Source organism: Fukomys damarensis, unplaced genomic scaffold (assembly GCF_012274545.1).
Source record: "Fukomys damarensis isolate Sample0158 unplaced genomic scaffold, DMR_v1.0_HiC HiC_scaffold_36, whole genome shotgun sequence".
NCBI classification, from domain to species: Eukaryota; Metazoa; Chordata; class Mammalia; order Rodentia; family Bathyergidae; genus Fukomys; species Fukomys damarensis.
In genome coordinates, this window is record NW_022900948.1 from 13,955,997 (window position 1) to 13,979,106 (window position 23,110).

Here is a 23,110-nt window from a genome sequence, read left to right on the forward strand (position 1 = left end):
ATTAATTAATATTAAGGTATTTTGAGACAAGGTCTCTCTGTGTAGTTTAGGCCTACTTGAACTCATTATGTAGCCCAAGCTGGTCTAAAACTTGTAATGATTTTCCTGCTTCTGCTTCCTGAGTACTGGGATCATAGGCATGCTTCACTACACTCCACCTTTAATTGATTTTATGTGTATGCCTGCACACTCCCTCCTTCTCCTATTTGAAAGAGATACACACATTCCAACAGAGGTAAATGTAAACCAAAAGCATAATGAAAAAAATCCCAGGAATGACGGTGCAGCAAGACTGAAGAACGATTATTCCAAATTAGAAGTCAGAAAAAAATGACCTAAATAATGTAGGTAAGAACAGTATGACTGCTAACTTGAAAGATTTTAATACAATTTAAGTGCACAGCTCATTAGTCATAAAAAATATAAAAGGTGCTCAGTCCTGGAAAATCAAAAAGTAAGGCAAACCCATTTAACATTCTAAAACATTTTTTGACTGCAATGGACAGTCAGAGGATTATATGTCCTTCTCTGTGGGCCAAACACACTCCTGGTTCTGCAAATGGATAATGTATAGGTATTTATGCTATGAAGAATGTTTACTGGTTTTCAATAATTAAACTCAGGACAAGTTAAGAAAGATCACAGCTGTAGTTACAGGATAGAGCATTAAGTATTATTTAAACTTTTATATAAAACCAACTCTAAAAACTTACATTTTGTGACAAAAATCAAACTCAAAGCAAAAATCATTATATAAAGGTCTAAAAGTAATGGCTTAAGTACAATACACTGTACTCAGAAAACAAAAATCAAGGACCCAGAAACAAGAAGGAAAAACAATCTGAAAACCAGATTGGTCTCTCTGTGTCTGTCTCTTCTCTGGTACTGGAGAATGAATCCAGGGTCTCTACAATGAGCTACTTCATTTATTTAGGCAGGCATGTGGTACTAGGTATTGAACCCAGGGTCTATGTACTGAGAATCTTGCAAAGACATCTAGTTAGGTTCAAACTTGTGATCCTCCTGTCTCAGGAGCCACCCCAGACTCCAGTGCTGGAATCATATGGATGTACCACCATACCTGGTTCAGATTTATTTTTTCAGAGGTTTTCAGGAAGGACAAAAGATGTCACTGAAATCCTTGCACAAAGCTAAAACTTCCAAAGCAATGTTAACTTACAATAAAAGGAAAACTAGAAAAAGTCATCCCACTGATATAAAGTCAACAAGGAAGTTTGTCTGGACTTATAGTAGAGGAAAGATTTTTCCCATGAGAATTCAAATGCAGGTTCACTCTTCACACCATGTTTGAGGTCCAAATTGTCAGTGCCTATGCTATCTGCAACCTCTAAGCTTAAAAATTAACTCATTCAAGAACTATGTTACCACTAGGACTCTTGATAATAAACACAAAGTTGAATTTACAGAAATGCTTCCATTATTTAGGCCAGTGTTTCTTTTTCTTTTTGGTACCGAGGACTGAACTTAGGGCCTCAAACTTGCCAGGCAGACACTGTGCTGCTGAACTACTGGCAGGCCAGTGGTTCTTACACTTCTGCATGCCTCAGAAATAACAGATGCTGGCTTTACTCCCTAGTCTTTTAACTCAGAAGAAAGTGTAACTCTGGGGCCCAAGAACTGGAGCTTCTAATATGAATCCCAGGTGATGCTTGTGCTGCCAGTCTGAGATCAAACTTTGACAACCAGGGAATTAAGAAATAAGGGACTCAGAAAAAATGCTGTGAGGGCCAGGAATTTAGCTCAGTGGTTCTGCCACCTGCCTCGCAAGCACAAGGTCCTGAGTTGGATCCCTGGTACCCCCTTCCCCCGCAAAAATTGCTATGAATAAATTGCCATAAAGGAATCTACATTTTGAATTCTCAGGAGGAAAATTCTTACCTTTCTCTCCTTGTCGAATTTGTCCCAGAGAGCTGATTTTTCAAGTTGACAACTTAAATTTATAAGATATTGATTCCAATCATGTGTAAGTATTGGCTCTATTGGTACAGTATACTGTGCAGATATTATAGTACAGGACACATACAAATTAGGAACAAAGGGACTAAAAGAAGGAAGGAATGCACATTTGGCATTAAACATTAATGAGTGCAGAGCTATACCTCTATTAATTTCAAATTGTTTTATAACTAAAACATCAATATTACCAGTAAAAATGACCAGGAAGCAGGCATAAGAATGTACTCTATGATTCCAGAAGTATTACAGTAAAAGACATATTGCCTCAAAACATTACCCCTTCACTTAGATCACACTTATCACACCTTTCTTGCCATTTTTTGAAGCAGTTCTGGAAGTCCTCTTTTATGTCTTTATGAGGTGTGGTAAAAAATACAGCGAATGGACAGAGATTTAGCTCAGTGGTTCCAACGCCTGCCTTACAAGCCCAAGGACCTGAGTTTGATCCCCGGTACCCCCCGCCCCACAGTGTATGATGCTGCCAAAAGCCATCCTTCCAAAAGACAGGCTCACAAAACATGATAGTGTGTCTCAATCTCCCTTATTCACCCCAACTGGCAACTTCTGGCTCTTCTCCCAAACCAAAATTACAATGAAAGATAAAACATTCTGAAATGATCTTGGACATCAAGACAGACATGACAGTGCAAATGAAGTCATTCAAGAAAGAAGACTTCTAGGACCAATTCAGAAAGTAGCAAGAATGATGGGAAAAGGGTGGTCAAAGCAAGGGAGAGCACTTTAAAGTAATTAATGGCAGTATCTTACCATAATAAAATTAAAATAATTAAAATTCATATTTTTCAATCAACTTCATACAACTAAGAAAAAGTTAACTGCCCATAGCCTAGTGAGAACTCACTGAATTTTAAATAAATATGAAAGCACTTTAAAAACTAACACACTCTAAGCAATTTACTAAAAGAATAAGCAAGACATTCTTTTTTGTTTTGCAATAGAAGGATAAAAGGAGAATGAAGAACATTTTATTTGGATCAGATAATACAGTTTACAAAACAACCTATATAGTACTTTAATTTTCACAACTGAAGTCTTTATTTTAAATCATATTCAGATATACACAAAATGGTTTCTCTTAGGGAAACTAACTGAAAAGTAATTCAGTGAACATACTGTCCCCTTAAACCACACAATTTACACTGTTCTCTTTCACATGGTTTTTATTTTGTGATGCACAGCTCTGGTACTACTAAGTTCAAAGATTTCACTATATATAAACTCCAATCTCTCAACCAGATAAAACAATACATCCTCTCAGAATGTTAGAATGTGGATGCGGGAGAGAAAAGAGTCTTTGAATGTTGTTTTCAAGTTACCATGAGTAACCAGAAGCAAAAACAGAATTCTGCTTTTTGATATGATCCAAGTTTGTGTTTTTACAATAAAGTTCAAAGAAATTAAATTTTATGTACAGTGCGTGCTTGGAAACTAGTGGTATATAATACTGCAATTCCATTACAATGAATAGAACCCAATACTGTGTGAAACTAATTGTGTCACTATCACTGGCTATAACTACAAGTCCACCAGAACACGTACACTATAATAAAGTCAGTTCCTATGGGACAGAGGGGTCTATATGAGTAGTTTTTTTTTGTTTTGTTTTGTTTTACCAGAACATATTAGTGATGTTATGCTCTAGATTTTTACCAATTGTCTTAAAATTTTTTTGACAGTGTCTCATTATACAGGTATGCACTACCACACCCAGCTCCCCAATTTTTAACTATACATCACTGGTTCACAAAATTTAACTTGATGCTACAATTAAACACTCTCTCTCTCCTTTTCCTTTTTTTTCAGCACTGAGGACTGAACCCAGGAAACCCTGAGCTAGATCTCCAACCCTTTTTGTTTTGAGATAGATAGGATCTTGCTGGGCTGCCATGTTGGGTTTGAACTTGTGATCCTCCTGCCTCAGCATCCCAGGTAGCTGGATTACAGGCATGCATTACCATGTCCCAGTAACTCTACTGTTTTCAATCACTATGTTTGGTTCCATCAGAGTACTGTACTGGATTCCATTCACCATGTACCTATAACTACATTTCAAGGTATAAACAAAGATTAATAGTTAAAATTAAAAATCTGAGTGTAAACATGAAACCAGTATGAAAAAGATACTGGTAACTTGAAATCAGAGATCCTTTGAGATATCTACGTGGAGGTGTTCTTTTTGCAGCTAAAGCTGAAAGGCCAGAAATATGAATTTGGGGAGTTTTTGGCATATAAAAAGTTTACAGATTAATGAACCTGTACCATGCACCAAATGATGGGAATATGTAGTGTTTGTTAGATGATTTTATTATTACACAAACAACACAGAGCATACTTGTATCATTCTAGGTATATAGGTCAATGCAGCCTCTTGAAGCAGTAAAGAGATGTCAGTAAGCACAAGATATATGAGAATGCTGCTGAAGTGGCATAATGTTTCACAGCAAACAGTGGACTCTTGATTTACAAACTCAGTTCCTTTGCAAGGGCTGATTGTAACTCACACTGATCCATTAAAGACACAGCCTTCGTAGTCTCACTCCTGTATAATTTTAGGCCACGCTCTCTTCTACGCAAATCTCAGTGTCCTTAGACATTGGCCCGTGATTTCTCAATTAATCCCACACACAAAAGATGTTGTAATGTTCCTTCCACCACTCTTCAAGGGTTAAATAGGTATCTGAGACCATCTGGAAGCACAAGTGGCCAACGTCTGCGTCATAACTGAAGATTTTGGTTGTAAGTTAAAACTAAAAATTCAGGGTTATAGCCCAAGCTGTTCGTATGTCAGGCTGGTTATAACTCTAGGATCCACTAAACTATGTTTATAAGCAGAGGAGTATATTCTAAAATAATTAGTACATTCAGTAAATGAATAAACCTATAGCACAGTCCATTTATTATCAAGTATTATGTATCATACATAACTGTGAGATGCCTTTCTACAACTGGTAGTACTAGGTTTACATCAGCATTACCATAAATGTGAATAAAACACTGTGCTATGTCATTAAGACAGTTCTATCACTAGGCCACAGAACTTCCACCTGTTATACTCTTAAAAGTATCAGTTTCATTAGCACAGATATATAACCTATCCACTGTGGATCAAAATATGGCGATTCAGCCCATTACAGCATAGTGAGAAGATGGCTTAATACTGACCAGAAGAAATCCAACATTTAATGCTGGGTAGCTGATAGAGAAGTATAGTACAGTGTGATTAAAGCCAGTGGGAGTTTCAAGGATCCAAATGATTAGTTACATAAGACAAGGGCTGAAAAATTATTCTCTGAATTTACCAACTTGGAAGTCACTGACAAAGAGCTGTTATTTACAAAATAATTTGGTGTAAATTATAGTTTATCTCCCCTTACAACCTTCCCTTACAGATGACTTTTCCTCTAATTTCTTCAATAATCTTCCTTATAAATTTAAGGATTAACTATATTGCTGCTATTTTCGGCAAGAATATTTATTAAAACTGCACATTTGTATTTTTACAACAGTCTTGTCTTTGAGGAACTGAGTGTTTTTCTCTATATAAATCCTCAAAATTTTTAATCATTTAATTAACTGGCAAATTTACAAAATATAAGCCATCACATAAGCTGTCATTAAGATAACACAAACATCTCTGAAATCAGTAGTTGAGCCAGACATAAAAATTCAAGTTTCCCATGGGGCTGGGGATTTAGCTTAGTGGTTCCGGTGCCTGCCTTGCAAGCACAAGGACCTGAGTTCGATCCCCAGTACCCTAAAAAAAAAAAACCAAAACAAAAAACCCACAAAATTCAAGTTTCTCACAACCTACTTATTTATTTACCTTATTAAAGCATATTATCTTTAACTACAAACACTGACTTGGTTCTATATCTGTACGTATTTGTCAAAACACATTAACAGGCTGACTTTTACCCTATGTTAATTAATCATAATTTAAAAATTTTAAAAATATTATAGTAGGCACGTAAGAGTAATTTTAAACACTTCACAGATGCAAATGTGTTTATACCTACACTTCTGAGAGTATTGAATAAAGACATCACTTCTACAGAATCATTAAAATACCACCTAAAAATGCATCAAGAAAGTGTTGATCAAAAAAAGGAGATAAAAAACACTATATTCATCTAATGAATAGCAATAAAAAGAACTACACTTCCACATGCAATAATGTGGATCTTGAAAAGCGCACAAAGCATGATAACATTTATATTAAGTTTAGAAATAAGCAAAATTAAACAGTATAGTAATACAGGGAGACTGTATGTGGTAAAACCATATACTGAGATACTAAACAAAACACAGGTTTTATGTGAGGCACAGAAATGGGACAGCAAGTGGATATAAAATGGAATGCCATACGGAGCTTCAAAAATACTGGTAATAGTTTCTTAAACTGCTGTGTCTGCTTTATAACGTTATAATATATAAAATATTTCATAATTTTAGGAAATAAAACATACAAAATTTAAATGAAACATCAGCATTTTTCTACAACTAAAAAGTCTAGGAGTACTACCATATAAAACAAGCAAATAAAATAGAAACAAAATATAAAAAATTTTGACAAGGACAGTAACAAAACTGGTAAATAACAGGGATGAATAACAAAAGAGAGCTCAAAATAGGATGACCTTTTTGTTCAGTAAGAACACTGCTGTTCAGAAACAACAGCAAGGGCCCAGGAAAAGATCAAGTCTTTCTCCTCTCTATGATCGCTGTATTCATGAGCCATACATCTAACCCCACGAGTGCAGCAGAGAGGAAAAAAAAAAATCAAAAAACAAAAAACTAATTTATTTACCTATAGAGAAGGCTGCAGGGAAAGTAATATCCTCAGAAGAAAGGAGGAGTTGTCTAGGATAAGAAAGTAAAGATGACGCTTTAAGGGGGGAAAAAATGAAAGAGGCAGGTAGGTGTTTTCAGAAGGCTTATTATTCCAAAGGGAAGGAAAAGGATAAAGTTGGAAGGAAGGAACCTAAAATAAAGCCAAGAAGAACAGTACACAATGTTAAAGGAATAACTTAGTGGGCAAAGAAGATGGCTGGGAAGGTTACCCCTTTCATGGTACCCCAGTAGGTTTTAAGGATAAGAAGCATAGATAGAACTAACAAATAATTCCGGTATCAGAATTAGTTGAGCTACCACTATTTTAAAGGACTGTGAAAAAGATCTATTTTATTTTATGCAAACAAGTGGTAGGAGAGTAATTAAGCAAGAAAACCTCTGGTCATCCTTAGTAGGAAGTACCTTTGGACCTTTTTCACAGCCTAAAAAGGAATGATTTGTTAAATTAGCACTATAAATAAAAATTTAATAATATGCATTTTTCACTTTTCACTTGATCTTAGCCAAAAGGCTGAAAAGTGATTACTTTTCACTTTTCAGCAGAAGGTAGGGAGACTGTAGGTATAATAAGTTTAGCAGCAGCATGTGTGAGGCCCTGAGTTCAACTGCAGCACCAAAAAAACTCAAACCACAATACCTGAATGGAAAGGAAATATGGAGAACATAGAAAATGTAAAAATAACTACTGGTAGCAGCAGTAAAGATAAAGTTAATTTCTTCCTCAGCTATTGTCCATCTACTAACATTCAAGCTACTGTAGATGATGCTGTAATCAAAATGGTAGTTAATATGCCATTCAATTCAATACCAATAACTATGCCTCAACACACCCTGCACTGTGCTTACATAAATATCTGTTGGTATCTACAGGTAGTATAATACAGAGCACAACATACAGTTAAAGCAGGATGTGTCTCTGCTCTGCCAATAACTAGGTGCTGGGAATCTCAGTAAGTTTCTGAAGCCGATTTCCTCAACTAGATGAGCAGTTTACTGTGAGTTTAAAAACAAAAAGACAATATATGCAAAGCAGAGAACCTAGCACAAATTCCAACAAGGAATGCCAGACTGAAGCACCCTGGATCACCTACATAGCTATCCTTAGAAATTTCACACGCCCAACTTAATGTGTCACAAGCATCTCTCTTTCAAATTAGTTCCGAGCCCCAACAAGTTACTCCTACATGAAGAGAAAATGAGCTGCCTCTATCCAAACGTCTCAGACTTGGTTATAAACTATTTTAAAACTATGTCAGGTTTGTGTAAGTACAAATAACATGCCTTAGCCCACAAACCTCCCTTCCCGAAGCAATCCTGTAATTCGGTTCTTTTGTGAAAATAACACTTCTTTTACTAAAAACACATTTCTCTAGAAGTATGGATTGAAAGTCTAGTAGTCAATGATTTATGTGAGTAAATCATAATAATCTTATTATATTTAATAACCTAATTAATAACCTAATGACAAATTTAATCTATTTATATCTCTTTTCTTCTTTTCACCTTATATTTTTAAAAAATTAATCACATTTTTTCTACAGATACCAAAAGACACAGAAGGTAAATAATCCTATCTTCTCTCAGAAATATATGTAAATTATAAAACTTTAGGCACTAATCATGTAGTGAAGATTTTTAAAAAACATCTCAAACACACTTCATATATTCTACCTTCCTAATAGACTTAGCTTATTAGGACAAGTGATTAAGGCCAAAAACACAGAAAAGCAAGAATATTAAGTGGTCAAATAATTAACAGTAGCTCAAGAGAAGAAAAACATTCTTCAGAACAGGTAGCTGAAAGTTTTATTGAGGATATCCTCTAAGACGAAAACTTATTTCCACATGCAATATAAAACAAGAAGATGATACCAAGAATTCTGTTTCAAGCCTTCCTAGAAACAAGCTAGAATGTATCTGTGACGTTTAGCCCTGTGTAGGGAAAGGGTAAATATATAAGAACCTGGAAGAAAGCTTTGAAGTGAGCATCCTCTTGAACGGTAGTGTTCTGATCACTTGGGAGGAGAGGGAACAGGCTCTGAAGTCTCACCCTTTCACAAATCACCTTGTTAGGAGGATGGCCAGGTAGAGGTGCTGAATTGGCCCCGGGAGATATCTGAGAAAAAGAGGGAGAAGAAAAGGATAGTTCATGGCTAGCCGCACCAATATGGAGAATCATGCCTATGAAGGACAGTCTGGATTTTCTAGTTTTTGATGATTCTGATTATCAGAGACTGGAAATAAATTAAAAATTAACTCTAAGCATCAAAACATAAGAATGGCATAGGTTGTCTCTGGCAACAGATCTTTCTTACAAAAACTTTTGGACAAAATGGTACAGCTTAAGAATATTAAGTCCTTCTTTTTCCCAAATACCTACTGACACTTTCTCCATTAGTGTTAATTCTGAAATCCGAAAAGTCAGACTTTATATTAAGAAAACTTGGGGTAAAATCACCTATCTTAAGAACAGAATGATTGAGTGTTTGCCTAAACTAAAATTAATATTTTTTTCTCATTCTACTTTTAATCTTTCAAATGGTCATGCAAAGAAAAATAAGAAATATAACGATATTTTTGGCAAAAGTTGTATAACTAGCATATGTATGACTGCACATTATGTGGCATATAGTAATCTTACGTTTAATAACAGATATCTTTACTCAATATAAGTCTAGTGATCTAAAAAAAAGGGACACGATCATAAGCAGTAAATGACTGCATCTTTAAACATCTGACTTGACTGTGTTAATCCTCTTTAAACTCATAGGTAAATAGTAAATATACTTAATTCAGTATTTTAAAAACCATGTACATTACATAGCCGGGAATGGTGGCACATGCCTGCAATTCCAGCTGTTTGGGAGGCTGAGGCAGGAGGATTAAATTCAAGACTAGCCTGGGCAATTTAAAGAGCCTTCCTCACATAAAAAGAACTGGTAGAGAGCACCTGGGTACAATCCCCAGCACAAAACAAAACAAATCATGCATATCCCCTGTTCCACTACATTGCTAAAGAGAAATTCTCCTTGGGAACTGAGGTTTAGTGACTTGCTTATTATATAATCATGCAATTTAACACTGTTTTGTTTTTAAGAATTTCACTGCCTCATTCATTCAGTCTTTGTCTATTTTGACGACAAGCACCAAACCAAAAAGGCATGGTTTTCTACCTTTAAGAAGTATATGGTATAACCAAAAAAAGGGGGGGGGGAAGAAAAGTAAATCACTGCACAACAAAAGGCCAATAACATGTCAATAATAAGTCAGTACATATCAGTTATAACCAGCAATGTCAATGGCCTCAACTCACCAATCAAGAGACATAGACTCTCTTGAGAATGGAATAAGAAGCAAAATCCAACAATTTGTTGTATACAAGAAACACACCTAGTGCAAAAAGAAGCCCATAGACTGAAAGTGAAAAGATAGAAAACAATTCTCCATGTGACAGGAGCCCAGAAAAAAAACAGGGGCAGCAATCTTATTTGCAGACAAAGTAAATTTCAAACCAAAACTGAATCTAGTATTATTGATGTAGGACGGTACTGTATCATACCTCTATGAATGTAAAATATCTAGTACCTGCTTTATGATACATAGTAGGGACCGTGCTTTATCAGAGCTACATTTAATGATACTGCTCTAGAATTTCTCTAGAAAGAGAATTTCCAGATGATGAGTAGATGCTAATAGAAAAAATGGTGCCAGGTACCACAACAGCAACAGAACTTTGCTGTTTTCTGGATATTATTCTTTTCTTTATTTTTTTAATGGAATGTGCTGAATGTCTATAATTTTGTTCAGATGACTGCAGAACCTGGAAAAGCTGTTGCTGCTATCGATGCATAACATACTGCTATTATCAGGCTTTTTATATATATACACACACACACATATAAATTGAATTTTGGGAAACTTTAACGGTGCTGCCAACTTTGGAAAAAGCCATCCCAATTTACTGTGTTGACTTGGCATTGTACAGAAATGGACAACCATATTGGTCTAGAAATGTTAATTTTTTTTTTTTCCATGTGTACAGGGGTAACACATCGTACTAAATATGTAAAGTCATATCTACATGGGTTTGATTACAGAAACTAATAAAGTATTCTCTAAATAATGAAAAAAAAGAATAAGATAAGACTATAAGAGCGAGAAGCGATTTAAATATGCTCAGGGACCATTTTCATCTTCAGAATTAAGGATTATTTTAATCTTACATCATTGTCTTTTCTCTTTTACTTTCCTCTTTAGTTTTATTTTAGGATTCCCTATTTTTAATGTTCATACAGAGATTTAACTGAAATACCGAATAGTTTCTTTGGTGTGAAAAACTATAGTACACAGGATCCTAATGAGATAATTAATAACGTGAAATAGGAAGTAAAGGGCTAAAGGTGTAGGGAAAGTGGGAAGGGTGGGGGAAAGGTAATAAGGGAGAAGAAAAAAATATGAGAAACTGAAAAAATGGAAATAAAGTGTTTGTAAATGGGGAGGGTAGGAGGGGGTGAAGGGAGGGCAGGGACAAGGGGAAAAAATGAGACTCAAGACCTATTATGTAAAGGTACAGAATCCCAATGATGAATGTAATTGTATTGTATACCTAGATTGTACCAATAAATTCAATAAAAAGAAAAAAATGTTAAAAAAAAGTAAATCACTGCAATTTATAACATTAGGCAGGACTAGGTTCTATGAACAGGTAACTGACAAGAAAAAGTGGTGTGTGGTCAGGAAACTGCAAAATGTTCAGCATGGCAAGATGGACAAAAAGAAGCCAAAGAAAAAGGTAGTGCTACCTATTTAGAGATAGTAGAGATTGAACCCAGGGCCCCAAGCTACCTCCCTATTCCTTTCCGAAAATTTTGAGACCGGTACTCACTGGTTCTCAATAAATCACTAGGCTGGGCTCAAGCTTGTGATCCTCCTGCCTTAGCCTCTTCAAGTGCTAGGATTATAGACATATGCTATCATTTTTTTTTTTACCGAAGGTAATTTTATATATTTTAAATAATTTGTGCATGAAACAGAGCTCCATGGCATGAATTTTTCCATGAGTATCACTCAGTGCTCAAAAGGTTTCAGATTTTCAGAGTATTTCGAATCTTCAATTTTTGTTTTAGGGAGGCTCAATTTGTGATAGGATTTGGTTGAATCCTAGCTGAATGCTAACTATTAGTATCCTTGTTGTAATAATCCTTAAGAACTTTTTCAACTGTTTCTGGTTAACTGCGATAACTACAGATAACTATGCCCACTGATAAAAATAAAACTACTTCCAAAGATCCCCCCAGGAATTATAGCAAAACACTTGAAGGCAGAACTTCAGAATGTGTTCTTTACACAAAATGCTTTGGAGGTAAGCTAAAACTTGTTTTTGTACTACAAACATGAATGTGTTAATATCTTTTGCCATTATGAAGTAGCATATGTCGCTAGATTAGGAATATTTACTCATTGCCTCCTACAAGCCAAGAGTTATATAAGGAAAGAAGATATAAAGATAAAATATGTATTCCACCTTCATCAAGCTTATTCTAAAAAGAAAAAACAAAAACCAGGCAGTGTCACATGCTGTTAATCTCAGCTACTCAAAAGGCTGAACCAAAAGAACTGTGGGTTAGAGGCCAGACTGACTGGTCAGACCCTGTCTCCAAATAAAGTAAGCTTAGGATGCTAGATGGATATAGCATGGATACCTAGCATGGATACAGCCCTGTATTCAATTCCATATATATGCAGCATAATATTCAAATGTTGTAACATGGGCAAAAACTAGCACACAGGAAGGAGCCCTGAGTTGATCTAAGGGTAAGAGTAAGATTTTATAGAAAGGTGTATTTCATACTCCCAACTTCTCAATCTAAGGAACACTTTTCACCACTTTATAGCAATTTTCCTGAAATGTCTGGTCCTTCATGTAGGTTTAGTAATCTTTCTACAATCCTCTTACACTTTTAAGTTACCCAGTAACTTTTGTAGTCAGTTTTAATAAGGCATTCTGCCTTCAATAATCATACCCAGAGTCTTACTAATTTCTAGCACAAAGAACTTCTTGGAAAAACAGATCTCAAGGGGTCAGATGTCCTCTCAACAAAAACCTGGCAATTCTGGTCCCTGTGGCTGTAAGTTAATAATTTTCAAGCATATTCTTTTCTCACAATAGTTTCCTTTGGTCAGAAGCTCCCTTTGCTTACACAAGGGAAGACAAATAATACAGTGATAGAATGCTATATTCAAATCCTGAGTGAAGGAACTGTTAAATGGGCTTTAAAAAACAAGCCACCCTTTCCCACTGTAAGATAAAATAATTTTATTTGTATATGTATACAGAGTACATCCAAAAAATGTATACACACTTCAGGAAAAGAAAAATAGTCTTGACTTTTTTTTCCAACAGATGGTGTTATCTTCAAATGGGGGAGGAACCCCTACAGGATGTCATACATCACAGAAAACCCACTACAGTGCCAGCCCTTAAGAGAAGAAACTGAAAATGCATATGCAGCAATCTCAATGACCAAGGTTACCCAAGCAGCAGGTTGATGCACTAACAAATGTCTAGAAGTTAATGGCCATCATTTTAAGCACTTCTTGTAACTGTAGAGGCCAAAAGTAACTTGTATTAATCTCATGATGTCTCAATAAATTTAGTATTAAAGTTTGTCTTTTCCTTAAGTGTACATACATTTTTTTATAGACTCTGCACATGGGGTAGGCAGACTGCTTAAGCATATTATCCAGGATTCTCATCTCTACTATATCTTGCCTGTATTGTCCCTCCTTTTGTGTGTGGACAGGACTGTGAAGAGATTTTATTCCCATGACTTTAGGTTAAAGCATATGACAAAGATTTTCAATAGGAAGATTATGCTGGGTGGGCCTAACTTAATTAGTGAAAACTCTTAAAGGAGGACTGAACTGTTCCTGAAGAGGTGGTCTCTCACCAACCCTTCAAATTAAGATGCTCTGTTGTCAGGAGTCAAGAAGAGGGCCATATGGCAGGAACCTGAGGGCAGCAGCTAAGAGCTAGAGGAGCTACCAAGTGACAGCCTGTAAGAAAATGGGAGAAGTTCTATAATTGTTAAGACCACATTCTTCCAACACCCGGTGAGCTTGGAAAAGAACACCCAAGTCTTCAATGAATTCACAACTCCAACCAGGTAAAACACTAAACAGAGGGCTCAGCAGCTAGCTAATTCACACTGGTATTCCTGATACATGGAAACTGAGGTAACAGATTTGTACTTTAAATTTGTGCTAATCTGTTATACTGTATACAGCACAAAATGAACACAATGTGTGTATGTGTGCTATTATGGCTTGTGTCTAGATGTCCCCCCAAAGCCTCATGCAGTCATAGGTGGGGCTTTTGCAGAAGTGGCTGAATTTAGAGTGTGTGACTGATTCATGGTGCAATTAAGGAAAGGGTTAAGGGTGCTACAATTAAGGGTGGGTGACTACTAATCAGTCCACTGATGGGTTTAGCACTGTCCTCCCTAATCCCAGAATCCTGGATACAATATAAGGGATAGAAAGAGGCTTATCTTCTCCCTTGCTTGCTACATTCTGCCCACCATAAACTTTTTCCTCTTGAAATGTCTGTTTGCCATGCGACCCTGCCCCAGAGAGCAAGTCAACTGTGGACTCAAACCTCTACCAACTGTGAGCTGAATAAACCTTTCTGTCTTTAACTTTAGGTATCAGGTATTTTGTCTCAGCAACGAGAGAAATAACTAAGACAGATATCATGGGAGGGGGAGGGGGAGAGGAGAGGGAGAGGGAGAGGGAGAAAATGAGAATAAAAATTACTGTCCCAAACTCATGGCCAAGTTCCTCCAGAATTATAAAAGCTATAAATTAAGACATTTTTATTTACACAGTACAGGTTTTTAAACCTCACTAACACCAGGCCAAGAACTGAATTGGTTCTCTGACCTTTACACACTACACATCAGGTTTAACTGACTTGCTTAAAGCCATACACTTTACAAAGATCAAAACCATAATTTGAACCCAAGTTTATCAGAGGCTGAGGTTCATATCCAATTCACTAAACCACCTGATAAATTATTTTAAAGTAGCATTATTCTTTATAATTTAGTTTGGTAAGTACTAAACATTCCACAACACACATTTAAATCTATTTAAAAATAAACATGCTTCCTTATGAATTGTTTTAGATATAATTTCATTAAATTTTCTCTCAGTTAAAATTACAGGGTTATATATTATACCTGCAGGTTGATACTGTTTTATTTTTCCTCTAGCCTGGCAACTGCTGAATATTACAGAGCATTACAAAGATTTGGTAAATTCAGACCACTCTCCAGGTGTAACTTGTACTTGCAAAGTCCTGTCAAGAAAACATTCCTAAGGGGGGATTAAATCTGCAACTCTCAGCAACTTCTCAACTTTAATATTTATTTGTTAATTCACTCAGCATAACTGAAAAAAAAAAATTTCATAAGACTTATGTTACAGAAAACAGCTTATCCTTTTAAGCAGCAATACTTTACTATTTTAGGACATCTCTAATATAGGCTTTCTGTTTTGGTAACCATAATATAATCAACAATTTAACCTTCTTCTTGGAGTGTGTGGCAATTATTATCAGTTATTGTGCTAAAAATAACAGAAGTTAGAAGACACTGTCCAGAACTTGTTCCTTCTAAAATTGCTTCTGATGACAGCTTTCTTCTTTATTCATTTGTTTTTCGCATAAAGGTGAGGGACAGGATTTGCAGGTAGTCTCTTGGCTAATATTAGCATACTTTCTACAAGATAAAACTGCTCAAAGGTCTAAATAGCCTTCAGGGAGTTCCATGGCAAATACTATCATGGAAAGCAATTAGGTAGACCTTATTAACAATTTAAAAGGCATACCTCTTATTTTGGATCAGTAATCTTTAATCTGATAAATTCTCAGGTTATACTCCAAACTAAGAACAAAGCAATATGATCAAATATACTCACTGCTGTATAATAGCTGCAATTTAAAGAAGGACTAGAGGGGGTGGGAATTTAGCTCAGTGGTGCCACACTTGCCTTTCAAGCACAAGGTCCTGAATTCAATCCTCAGTACCAGAAATATAAACAAACAAACAAACACTAAAAGTAGCCTCAATGTTTAGTATCCTCAGTACCAGAAAAATAAATAAATGAATAAATACTAAAAGTAACCTCAATGTTTAGTATTTGCTAAATAAAATTGATACTCCCACTTTGTGAACTATCATATAGCCATTAAAAAGTAGCAACAGAAACACATATGCTATTAAGGAAAAGGGGACAGAATTATGCAAACACCACAGTCAAACAGGTTTATACAGGGAACCTCGTTATTTTGAGGTAAAATTTATTTTAGAAGATTGGGAAGAAAAACTTTAAGCACTCTGAAGATTAGTCAAATTAGCCTCAGGAAAACACATGTAAGACTTCATGTCATGTTCACCACGCTGTCACATCTAGAAGAACGTGCAGCATATAACAGGCACTCAGCTATGGGTTAAAAGGGTAATCTTCCAAATGAATCAAATGATAGAGAGTAAGCTTGTCTTTGTGGTTTATGTCACAAGTTTCTTATGCACCTGATTAGAATGAGGTGGCTAAAAGCTTTCATCAGAGAATGGGGAAAGATCACCTGCATATCACCACTCAAAAGTCAATGTTTTCCCACTACATTAAGACCATCACATCCCTACTTAGGAAAGAAAACCAGTGAGATATTTACTGTATGTGTGCTTGCTGGCATATTTTCCCCAATGCTGCCTATCTTTCAGGTGAGCTTCATCACTGAGCCTAAGACAAATCTGTTTCTTTAGCTTTGTTTTCTGGAAGCAGAGTCTGCCAAGAGGATTTTCTTACTGCAGAGCAGGGAAGAGGGCCTTGGAAGTAGGATACATACCTGTATAAGTTAGCCCTACATGGGCATAGGAATCATTGGGGGATGACAGAAATGTTATAAAGTTGAATTGTGGTTATGGCTGCAACAACTCTGTAAATTTATCAAAAATTGTTGATTTGAATCCTCAAGTAAATATCATTCAATGAAGCTGTTTTCTGTTCTAGTCTGTTTTTTGTTCTTTTGAGACAGGGTCTTCTTGTGTAGTCCAAGCTTGCCTCGAACTAGCAGCAATCCTCCTGCCTCAGCCTCCAAGTGCTGGGATTACAGGCTTGTGCAACTACACCTGGCTTAATGCTGGTTGGGTTTTGTTTGTTTGTTTCTTTGTTTGGTTTTTTTTTTTTTTTTTTTTTTTTTTTTTGAGACAGGGTCTCACTATGTAGTTGAGATTGACTTGGAACTCACTATGTAGTCCAGGCTGGTCTCCAACTCATAGTGATCCTCCTGCCCCAGCCTCCCAAGTGCTAGGATTACACCACGCACGACTTAATGCTGCTTTTTAAAAAGGCTTTGGGCAAGGATTTAGCTCAGTGGTGCTGCCACCTGTGTCACCTGCCTTGCAAAGCAAAAGGTCCTGAATTCAATCCCCGGTAACACAATAAATAAATAAATAAATAAATAAGGCTTTGATCAACTTTGCATAGGCTTATGATTTTTAAAAAAAGATCAAAAAACCTGATTCTGGAAAGCTAAGGTCCAAACACTGGAGGGTAGTGATTCTGTGATGCATTACCGATATAGGTCCAAGATAAAACTGCTAGTCTTTCCTCTCTATGCTGCAACATTTTAAACATATAAAAGGCACATGACTGAAAGATATGATAAAAGAGATAAAGTCATTCTATTACCTTTATAAAACTGTCACAATTTCTATAAAAGGTAATCTTGGAAAAGTTAATGAGGGAAGTGAGATCTAAGCAACCAAGGAACATAAAAAGATGTTATGATTCATTATGATTCATTAAAAATGAGACTGTGTCAAATTACTTTCTCATTAATTTACTACAGAGCTCAAGCATTGGCTTTATTTCTTGATAAACAGTATCATGTCAGGTATTTAACATTTGCTGATAAAGTAGACAAGAACTAAACAGTCCAAAATGCATGTTTACAATCAATTTGTTCTCTCTGTAAAGAAAAAATGCAAGCTATGAGCTAATTCAAGTAGGAGAACCAAAAACTGCTATCATACTGATAAATATATTTTTTAAATGAGAAAACAACCAGAAAATTAGTAAGTAGACCCAGAAACCATGGAATAATAGACTATTCAAGAATTACCTTCCCAGCAGAATGATTTTTAAAAATGATAGTGGCCTACAGATAGCACAAAACAATGAAAATAGATAAAATAAAATGAAAGTAGAAAACAGATCACCTTGACCAATAATCATAGTTCCTATTTCAGAGATTTTTATCTTCAGATTCTTCACTACCAGTTTCCTCTTAGCCTAAGAAGGAGTCTGGCTGTGTAACAGAAATTAACTGATTCAATGAGTTGGCAAAGACAGACAATAAATCTACACTCTACAGTCCATACATTACGATGCTAACAGATATAGTTATTGTGACTATGACATCCTGTTTACTCTTCTTCAAAAATGAGGTTCTAGGAGAGAAAACTCTCAATATCTAACCTACCCTCATTAAGTTGCCGATTTAAGTTAGTTTTTTTTTTTTTTTTAAGGGTGCACATATAAATTTTAACAAGTACAGAAACTACCTCTGGGTGGGGGATATAGCAGCATAAAGCCTCCTTGCTAAGCGCGAGGTTCTGAGTTCTATCCCTGGTACCAAAAACCAAAAAAACCTTTTTGGTACCGGGAATCCAACTCAGGACCTCGCACTTGCCAGGCAAGTGCGGTGCCACTGACCTAAATCCCCAGCAAAACTACCTTTTTGAATCACAGAGGTTATTAGAGGTGGAGAGAGCATAGATTAAGTCCAATTATGTCTTATTTTACAAAGGAGGCTCACGGGTTCAGTCTGTGGCAAACCTTACTCAATCATAGTCTCTAAGGCCTCAATTCTTTTAGGAATAAGTCTTACAGAAAATTAAAAACCAATTTTAAAGTCGACCTCTATAATGAGTAGACTTATGACTAGTAGGGTTTCAAAAGATGAACTACATTACTGGGAGAAAGAGGTATCTGACACAATTTCCAGTTAAAATTCAAGTTGGAAATTTCATCTTTTTTTTCATCTTTTCATTTCACAGTGTTAACATGTTCCCACACCCAATCTGATTCCTACACATATTTGATGCTGTATTGTTACTTCTATATAGGTTCTATTTCTTCCATGAGAACATGTTCCCAGAATTAACAATTTTACTTCAATCTCAACTATACTTATAAAAACTGGATTAAACAATCCTACTTATAGGAACTGCTTGCTATTGAAAGGAACTTATAATAAATGTGCTTACAATGATATTATCCGTAAAGGTCAAATAAGATCCAAAAGGGTTTGAATTCTAAAGTAAAAAAAGCAACTCTGTACTAGCATTGGATACATTTTTCACGTTAGGTCCACAACTTAAGAAAAATGAAATGGCAATTCATATGATGTAGCAAAGGCTACATTTAAGTATTCACTTCTATTTATGTTAGAGAAATTAATATATCCAACTTTCACTAAATAATATACATCATTTTTGCAAAACAAAGAAAAAGAGCCTTCACTTACAAACCATATACATGAAAACAAAACAAAACAAAACTTTATTCTCTTTGGCCCTCAATAACCTGAAAGACTCCCGTTCCAAAAACCAACCTTTTTCATTCTTCACCCCAGAAAGGAAGAACTTCCATTCCTCGAGAACAAAACGCAGCCAGTCCAGAAAGCCGCGAGGACCTATCCGACAGGGTTCTGCGTTCTCCTGAGTGACATCATTTCACCTGCGCCTCGGCAAAGAGGGTGGAAACAAGAGAGCCGGGCCGTCTGCCAGGTGGCTGGCGGAGTCTCCCGCGGGCCGCGGCCGTATCTGCTAGCCACCGCCGCTCAAACAAAGAGCGCAGAGCTACCGGGGCAAATCTCCACCCGACCAGCGCGCGGGCCTGCTCCCAACGGCCCACGGCCCGTCCTGCCAGCTCCGCGCTGGGCCGCCGCCTCCTATTGTGACCACTCGCTCAGCCAGCGGCCAGTTCGCTAGCTCCTCCGCTCCTGGGCCTCCTCAACCCCGGAACCTGGGCTCCCACTGAGGTACTATAACGGCGCTTCCTTCCTCCCGGCACCATCACACGGGCCGCGCCAGGAAACTACGGCTGCACGCCCAGAAATGACAAAGTCGGCTAACGCCTCCGCGCCCCAACCGCAGGACTAACCCCAGCGCCGCTCGAGGGTCCCGGGTCGCAGCACCGGGCCTGGGCCTCCTCAACCCCGGAACCTGGGCTCCCACTGAGGTACTATAACGGCGCTTCCTTCCTCCCGGCACCATCACACGGGCCGCGCCAGGAAACTACGGCTGCACGCCCAGAAATGACAAAGTCGGCTAACGCCTCCGCGCCCCAACCGCAGGACTAACCCCAGCGCCGCTCGAGGGTCCCGGGTCGCAGCACCGGGCACCGGGCAGAGCCTAACTCGCTTGAGTTCGGGTCGCCCTCCCCGCCAGCACAAACCTAGGGTGCTGCTCGGCAGGTGAGACCGCCTGAGCGCTCCGCCCCTTTCCACTCCGGCTCAGCTCCGCGAGCCCCCTTTGTTTCCACCCCGCGGGGGTGGGGCGGGGCTAAGCGCGTCTAGGAGCGCCTAAGACCAGTTCCGGCAACAAATCGGGTCGCGCAGCTTCTCCGCGCAGCCCCGCCAGGCCCTCCTCCTGCGTCCAGCTGCTAGGTAGCCGCTTGGCTCGCGGGCAGCAAGGCTGTTTTTAAATTCTCGTAAACTCAGTTCCCAAAAGTACAAGTGGCCCGAGAGGTAGAAATTATTATTGATGTAGACAGAAGTGTTTTACAATGGGGCAAGCAGGTTCGAACTTAACTTGGACTCTCAGGCTTCGTAAACATTTACCAGGTACTCAATCAGACCTTGCTAGAGGGTGTGAAATAAGCTGCAAGACTAAAGCCATCTTGCCTCATCACCTCCAGATCCAAAAGAGGAAATAAGGTCGCCCATAAAAACATAGTAAATACAAGGAAAATATGGTTAAATGATATAGGAATGGAAAGAGAGGTGTCAAGGGATATCATAGAAGAGGTGGGCTTTTCAAAGCAGAAATTAGATAAATCCTACAAAGATAGTGTTATTTTAAGGGTGGTAGGACAAATTAAGGACCAGTTAGGAGAAAACCTAGGTTCTATTTCTTTGGGTATTAAACCTGTCTCCTGCTCCCTCTGGGCCTCAGCTGCTTCAGGTAGGAAAAGGGACCCAAACTAAAATGTTTCAGGATCCTCTGAACTTTGAGAGTTCCATATATGAAAACACCATATGATAATTATTTCTGTACATTTGTCTCCCATATGGGGATGGAACATCAGGACTCCTGAGAGCATAATCCCAAGGCCCAAAACCAGTGCCTGGAGCAAAACAGGTGCTTTGCAACTGCTGTATCAAAATTCCAGTAATAATTCCAATACCAGGGAAAGCTGGGAAGAGATAACTGGCCCCTATGAACATGTTCTTCTCAAGCCAGGCCTATACCCTCATTATGTAATACAGTTATCTACCCAACTCTCCCCCAAAATCTGCCAAAATGTCCGGTTTGGAGGTGTCCAAAGTTTTAAACCGCCCCCATGCCTCAGTTATAGTCCCAATTATATCTTTAAAGTATATCCAATACAATCTATTTTTTTTTTTGTACGGTATTTGGGGATTAAGTTCAAGACCTTCACACTGCTACAATCCCCAAATTCTAACCTCTGGATCCCTCACAGTTCCCACTCTATTCCTATGGGTTTGCGTGACAATACCACATCTTCCACTGGAATTATCAACAGAATGTTTATGTAATGCAGACCACCCTGAAACAGCTTTTCCTTCATGCTAGAGTATGGGCTACTTTATAAGAAAGAAATGGAGGGAAATCACCATTTGGGAGCTGTCCAATTAACATAAAGCAGATTCCTCAAATGCTAATCTCAGCAGCAAAAATTTGTAATAGTCCACACCCATAAATTTAAAAGAATCCCTCTGTACTCCAGCCAACCATTTGTGAGGCAAACTCCGTGAAAATCTCTCAAATAATTACACTCTTAGCTAACTGGGCTCTAAAGGCTTAATCTAAGAAGTCTGTCAAGATGTAAACAATGCTGCAACACCTCAAAGTTGGATAATTTGTACGGCAAGTCTTCTCTATTGATTTAACTAGAAAATCTGGTGTTAGTAAAGGCCCAACAACTGACAAAGCCCCCTCCCCCCTTTTTGTACCAGGGATTGAACTCAGGACCTTGTGCTTGTGAGGCAGGCGTTGGCACCACTGAGCTATATCCCCAGCCCCGAATGACAGACTTTTAAGCTGAATCACTTTTGGTGGCTAAATGTGTTAAATTATATCAAGAGTATCTGCTCTATTTCAGTCAAGCTAAAATTTTATTTGGTGTCTGTTACAAAGGCAGAAAGTCCTGTTCAAGAGTCATGTTAATAAAACATCTACAATGGTGGAAATATTCTACATCTGCACCAACCAAAAAGTAAGCCAGTAGCTAGCTCTGTGTGGCTACTGAGCACTTGGAATGTAGTTCCTGATCGTTTTAAAAAGCCACGTATAGCCAGGGGAAGCACTTGTATTAAAAAAAAAAAAAAAAAGCTGCTGTGGCAAAGAATTCTGTTCTGCCAGGTTTGGTGGCTTATGCCTGTAATCCCAGCAGTGGGTGGGCAGGGGATGAGTTGGAGGCCAGCCTGGGCTACAAAGTGAGTTCCGAGCCAGCCTGAACTTCAAAGCGAGACTGGGTCTCAAAAAACAGAATTCTGATTCCAAGGCTACCCCTATGGTTTTCATAACATAAGTGAGTACCACTAAAAAGTGTATTGTAATAAAATAAAAATAACAAAACACCGTTTACCAAACAGGAAAATAGTGAAGTGCCTTCAAATGAGTCTGGAGTTATTCTACCCTGGTGTCCTGCCATTTTAATCCATGGGAATAACAGCAGCCAGCACAAAACAATCTAGGCAACTATCATTCTATATAGAAGCTGTGTTAGAAATGATAACCAGGTGATGGTGCCAGGTACCACAACAGCAACAGAACTTTGCTGTTGTCTGGATATTATTCTTTTCTTTGTTTTGTTTGTTTTTGTTTTTGTTTTTTTAAGGGAATGTGCTGAATGTCTATAATTTTGTTTAGATGACTGCAGAACTTGGAAAAGCTGTTGCTGCTATCGATGCATAACATACTATTATTAGTCTTCATATATATAT

General features: G+C 37.6%; 1 protein-coding gene across 12 annotated transcripts in view; it reads right to left on the reverse strand.

Annotated features, from left to right (window-relative positions):
- Positions 1 to 23,110, reverse strand: part of Rnf38 (ring finger protein 38) — an 87,710-nt gene that overhangs the window by 34,727 nt on the left and 29,873 nt on the right. Inside the window, exons 1-3 of one of the 12 annotated variants that reach the window (XM_010619375.3) lie at positions 20,377 to 20,493; positions 19,532 to 19,656; positions 8,813 to 8,965 (exon numbers count right to left, since the gene is read on the reverse strand). The exons of 1 other annotated variant lie outside the window; for it this stretch is intronic. In XM_010619375.3, coding sequence (XP_010617677.1) covers positions 8,813 to 8,965; positions 19,532 to 19,540 — 162 coding nt within the window. In that variant the 5' untranslated portion in view covers positions 19,541 to 19,656; positions 20,377 to 20,493. 10 more of the 12 variants (XM_010619381.3, XM_010619377.3, XM_010619376.3 and 7 more) reach the window with 10 other exon arrangements.